The 6,003-nt window shown below is 54.5% G+C and overlaps 1 protein-coding gene across 1 annotated transcript; it reads left to right on the top strand.

The window, feature by feature from the left end:
• The first annotated feature begins 1,214 nt into the window (after positions 1-1,214).
• Positions 1,215-4,215, top strand: SOX17 (SRY-box transcription factor 17). The gene is made up of 2 exons (XM_081505330.1): positions 1,215-1,718; positions 2,297-4,215. Exons 1-2 carry the CDS (start codon positions 1,412-1,414, stop codon positions 3,229-3,231), a joined length of 1,242 nt encoding a protein of 413 aa, XP_081361456.1. The 5' UTR covers positions 1,215-1,411; the 3' UTR covers positions 3,232-4,215.
• Positions 4,216-6,003: the final 1,788 nt, after the last annotated feature.

The raw sequence follows: 6,003 nt of genomic DNA, 5'->3' as shown, positions 1-6,003 counted from the left end.
CATCCCTTCACAGTAAACAAAGCAAATCTGTTGTGGAGATTGATAAAAGTTGTCTATTTATGCAGGAGCAGCTGTGTTCACTGCTTTAGCAAACAACACAACACATAAACAAATACACAAATACAACAGCTTGGGTTAGTGGTTAATAGCGCCAAGTCTGAGGGCAGACTTCTGGAGGTGAATTCCACTCTCCAGTGCTGTGCTAGTGGGCAAGGTCCTCAACGTCTCTGGGCCTCAGCTTCCTCTCCTGTAAGACAGAATGGCCTCTACCTCACAGGGTTATAAGGATAAACTTGTTGACTGATGTTTGGTGTGCTGTATGTTTGTGTGTGACAGAAGGGTTTGTTTACAAACCCACGAAAAGGCCTCTCGAATTTAAACAGAAGTTTAAATCTGAAGTTAAAAGTTTTCACTCCAGTCTTGAGAAACATTGAAGAATCCGCCGCCCCCCCACCTTAAACTGACCCGAAGGGCTACAGGTATTTTGTTCCTCAAAGGTTGCTTTATTTCCTCCATTCGACAGGCGTTTAGATAAATATCGCTATCTTTACCACATTTAAGAAATCAAAACTAAATCTTGCCTTTTTTCCTGTACACATAGGAGAACATTTTGTTAAGTTTATTAAACATTTCCTGTACACATTTTCAAGGGTGGGTTCGTCTCTTTGGATAAAGCTTTTTTAAAAAAAATTTATTCAGGATGACATTTGTAATCTTGTTTTCGAAAGTAGAATTTACCTCGGACATAGCATTTTGATTATAATACAGGTACGTCGAGTCCTTTGGGAGAGAAAGTATTTTCCAGTTAGGAGAAGATGTCCGTGGAACTCTGAGAAGAAGGCGAGACCCCCACCGCTGAAACCCCCTCAGCTCCAAGTTGAGTGGCTGCATCGTGCGTCGATCCAGACTGCGGTGGCCAAGTACTTCTATGCAGCACGGCGATCAGCACCCCAGAAGGTTGATCAGGGGTCCCCCTTGGAGGGTGGGAGCCGACGCGGCGCCAAAGCCCGGCTCCAACCCGTTTTCTCAGGGGCAGGTGTCGCCCTGGGCGCGGGGCCGGGGAGGGGGGAAGGGCGGGCGTGGGGTTGAGCTGAAACTTAGGACCTGGGCGGCGGGCTGGGCGTGGGCCTAATGTCGCCGGCCGGCCCGCCCCCGCCGCTCCATTGGCCGGGTCTGTGCAGAAAAGGCCCGGCGGCTGGGGGGCGCCCACAGTGGCACTGGGCTGGCGCGGGCGCGGGCTGCGCCAGGGACTAAGATCGATCTGCCAGGGACGCGGGCGGCGGGGTCCGGCCGGGGGACGCGGGTGGCCCGCTGGGCATCTCCTCTCTTGCTCCCCACCCCCTCCCCCCCGGCAGGGGGAGGCGGCGTGTCCGGCGGAGGATTGCGGGGCGCGGGGCCGGGCTGGAGCGCCATGAGCAGCCCGGATGCGGGGTACGCCAGTGACGAGCAGAGCCAGCCCCGGAGCGCGCTGCCCGCCGTGATGGCCGGCCTGGGCCCCTGTCCCTGGGCCGAGTCGCTGAGTCCCCTCGGGGACATGAAGATGAAGGGCGAGGCGGCGGCGAGCGGCGGGGCGCCGGCCGGGCCGGCGGGCCGAGCAAAGGGCGAGTCTCGCATCCGGCGGCCGATGAACGCCTTCATGGTGTGGGCGAAGGACGAGCGCAAGCGCCTGGCGCAGCAGAACCCAGACCTGCACAACGCCGAGTTGAGCAAGATGCTGGGTGAGTCCGCGCCGGGGCCCAGGCCCGGCGAACGTTGAGGCTCAGAAGGTGCGGGCCTCAAGCCCGGGGCTAGGGGTGCGCGGCCCCCAAGTCCTTCCCTGGGGCCCCAGTTCCTTCCCGCTGCCCGCTCTCCGAGTCTCCAAGCGGCTTTGGGCCTCGGCGCCCGGATTCCCCGTTGGTTGGGGCTCCGGGGAGGCGGCTCCCCGCGCATCCAAACGGCGGCGAGGGCACCCTGGCGGGGGCTGGGTGGGTCGCCTGTTCCCCCGACTCCTGGTCAGTTCCTTGAACGAGTGCGGGTGGTGAGCGGGAAGCCGCTTCCAGGAGCGACAGAGAGGCGGCGAGGGGTGGAGGGAATGTCTTGGAGGGCCCGGAGATCTGGCGTCTTCCCCGAGTGCCCGGCCTGCCCTCGGCCTCCGCAGCCCCAACCTTCAACCTTTCCCTTAATCCCTTACCCTCTCTCCCCTCTCCTCCGGGAGTGGCACCAGCCGAAGTTGCAGGGGGGCGGTAGGGGCGGGTTGGACCTGGGAGCGGGGGCGCAGACGCTAAACCCGCGGCCCTGTCCACCCCGCGCCCCGCAGGCAAGTCGTGGAAGGCGCTGACGCTGGCGGAGAAGCGGCCGTTCGTGGAGGAGGCCGAGCGGCTGCGCGTCCAGCACATGCAGGACCATCCCAACTACAAGTACCGGCCGCGGCGGCGCAAGCAGGTGAAGCGGCTGAAGCGGGTGGAGGGCGGCTTCCTGCACGGCCTGGCCGAGCCGGCGGCGGCCGCGCTGGGCCCCGAGGGCGGCCGCGTGGCCATGGACGGCCTGGGCCTGCCCTTCCCGGAGCAGGGCTTCCCAGCGGGCCCGCCGCTGCTGCCCCCGCACCTGGGCGGCCACTACCGCGACTGCCCAGGCCTGGGCGCGCCCCAGCTCGACGGCTACCCTCTGCCCACGCCCGACACGTCCCCGCTGGACGGCGTGGAACCCGACCCGGCCTTCTTCGCCGCGCCGCTGCCCGCGGACTGTCCGGCCCCTGGGCCCTACAGCTACGCCCCGGCCGCGGACTACGCTGGGCCCCCGGAGCCGCCCGGCGCGGGGCCTCTGCACCCGCGGCTGGGCCCGGAGCCTGCAGGACCCGCGATGCCGGGCCTCCTCGCGCCCCCCAGCGCCCTGCACATGTACTACGGCCCCGTGGGCTCCCCGGCGGCGGCGGCGGCGGCGGCGGGGGGCGGGGGGCGCGGCTTCCAGATGCCGCCGCAGCCGCCCCCGCCCGGCCCGGGGCAGCCGTCGCCCCCGCCCGAGGCGCTGCACTGCCGGGACAGCGCGGACCCGGGCGCCCCGGCCGAGCTACTCGGGGAGGTGGAACGCACGGAGTTCGAACAATACCTGCACTTCGTGTGCAAGCCGGAGATGGGGCTCCCCTACCCGGGACACGACGCCGGCGTGACCCTGCCCGACGGCCACGGGGCCCTGTCTTCGGTGGTGTCGGACGCCAGCTCCGCGGTGTATTACTGCAACTACCCTGACGTGTGAGCCGTCCCTGCCTGCCGGGCCTGCGGCCAGAAGCGCACACAGTGTTAGACACCTCCCCAAGGATCGAGGGACACTTAGCCTCGCGTCGCGTTGTGTTGTTTTTAAGTTGCCTTGGCGTATAATTTATGCTAATTTATTTTGTCTGCCACTTGAACACTTGGGGGGTGGGAAGAAAAACGGGAGGTGGTGTCTGAAGATGGGTTCAGACCTTTGTTTCCCACAGTGGCCCTTGTCAAAAACCCCATTTCCAAGTTCAAGTTCACCAGTTCACAAGTTCAAGTTCACCAGTTCACAAGTTCAAGTTCACCAGTGGGTCTGGGAACAACTCGCTCCTTTTCTCGAACTTTTATCGATCAACGAAATTTTTATCCCGGGTGTGTTTTTTTTTCAATCTTTAAAAATAAAATAAAATCTGGAATTCCACTTTTCTCACTCCGATAGCGCCTCTGTCACAAAAGCCAGTTTTTGAGATCCCTGTTAAGTATTTAATAGAATTAGAAATGCTTTAACGATAACACTAAACATATAGTCACTGAATTTCTAATTCTCGTAAATAGTAGACCTGAATGACTTGAAGGAGAAGCCCTCAAATAAACATTTGGTCATCCCTAGTTGGTTTTGCTAGTGGAAAAGAAACTCACAGAATGAGCCTACCTTATGCATTTCAGGTGACCCTAGTCTCTACAAAGTAATGGTTAATCGTAATTCTCTAAATATTTTCATTTTTAGTATATCACTTTCAAACTCAGGAGAATATCCAGGTAACTTTGGTTTTCGAGTTGAATCTTGAGACCTGCATAAAGAGGCTTTTGGATTTTTTTTTTTTCTTTGCTGTATTTCACCATAAGTCATTAAAACTCCCTCTCAATACTGAAATTGCCAATCATCACAGGTCTACACCTTGGAAAGCAGTGTTGCTGGGTTAAAAATAATTGGAAAGAGTCATAGGAACTAATCAAAATAAAATGTGCATTGTGACCTCAACTGTTAGTGAAACTTAGCACCTATCATTTCAGTGGGATATTTTGCTATAAATTGCATATGGGGCCTGCTGCAGTTCCTGATACCTGCAGTTCTTAGCCTGGGAGGGATCCAAGGAGGATATGTAGGCAGCATGCTTTGCAAATGCAGCTACAGCTGCAGTCCTGGGGCACCACTGTCCTGCCCTGTCAGGGAAGAAATTGAGTCACAGGTTATGAAGCTGATCAGCCTTGCTCTGTTTGTGTTTGTGGCCCTTCCCATCACACTTAGCAGATGAGACATAAATGGATGGATACAGATGATTTACAGTGGGCATTTCCTGCATCAGGTGTTTCATCAATGCTGTCTTGTACCGGTTTTGAACCTGATGAAGCCTAGGAGTTTAGGTGCAATTCTCCTGGTTTTACAAGTGACACAGAGGCACAGATCTCTTACTTGCTGTGTACATGGTGAAAGCCTGGTGTTGAAAGTTCTGACAACATATTTGTTCACGTTTGTTTTTATTTGTGCACAGTATATCCTTGGGCACTGGGAGAACTTGCATTCTGGTTGTGAGAAGCTACCATTCTCTATACTGATAAATGCTATAGAGAAAAGGAGAGGGTAGGAAGGTGGCTTAAAGCATTTATCTTGAGGGTTGTCTGAAGTGAGATGGTCAGCTTGATTCTCTGGAGAAATAGGGCATGTCCTTTTTTTTTTTTAATACAAAGAGTTCCTGGATGTTAGGAATGTTCAAGATAAAAATTTCAGTGAGGAAAATAAGTCTTTTGTTAGGCATAACAGTTTACCTTAAACATTTGATGTGCAAACCTTCACTCCAGTGTTCTAGCTGTTGTCCAATCCACTTTATTTACCTCTAGTACCCTACACTATTCTTTCTTCCTCTGACCCCAGACAGGTTCTGTTTCCGGCACTCCTGGTGGATGAAGTGAGCAAAGGTACCTCACCTGCTGAGGGTCAAGGCCGGGTCACCAGTTCAGATCCCACCAGGCATTTTTAGGGCACAAGGAGAGTCAGTTGTACCGTTTGCTGCTGCCTCTAAAAAACATTAAGAATATGTGGACTTCCCTGGTGGTCCAGTGGTTAAGATTCTGCTTCCACTGCAGGAGGCACAGGTTCAATCCCTGGTAGGAGAATTCTGCATGCTGTGCAGTAGGGCCAAAAAAAAAAAAGAAAAAGAGATAAATAGGGAAAAGAGGAAAGGAGAAAAGAAAGTGTTTCAAAGAACCAAAAGTCCCGTGAAGTCACATTCTTAACTACTCACCAGGGAAAGGGCAAATAATGAGAGGGAAAATAAGAACTAAAATGGTTCAGCATTTCCAATGCCTTTAACTCCAAATGGAGGGAAATTAGTTCTCAGTAATTCTTAGGGGCAGAAGCTCTTGCCTATTCCTTGTCTGTTCTCAAGCAGACTCAGAAGGAGTGACCTCAGGTGCCAGCTAGTGACTGCTTTTTGTTTTACTTTGAAAGATACCTAAATTATCTAGTTATTCCCCACCCCACCCCCACATCTGTACTTCTGAGATACTTTAGAAGTTTGTCAGGAAGTAGAAATCAGGATTGCTGTCCTGAGCTCCAGGCACCCTTGGTCATGCTTATTTGAATTCGTCTAAGATTATAGTCTACGAAAGTGAGGAATGGCCTCCCTGGATGCAGGCACACACGCACATGTGGGATATTTTAGACACAGTTTTAGGCATGACTTCTCATAACTCCTCCAGAAGTTGTAGGAATATGAAAACCTCGGATTTAGAAGCCCTGATGGTCAAAGTTTGTTGGGAAGCATAGCGC

The sequence above is a fragment of the Giraffa tippelskirchi genome, chromosome 6, assembly GCF_054371585.1.
Source record: "Giraffa tippelskirchi isolate mGirTip1 chromosome 6, T2T-mGirTip1v1.2.pri, whole genome shotgun sequence".
Lineage (NCBI taxonomy): Eukaryota > Metazoa > Chordata > Mammalia > Artiodactyla > Giraffidae > Giraffa > Giraffa tippelskirchi.
This window is presented reverse-complemented; position numbering and strand designations above follow the sequence as displayed.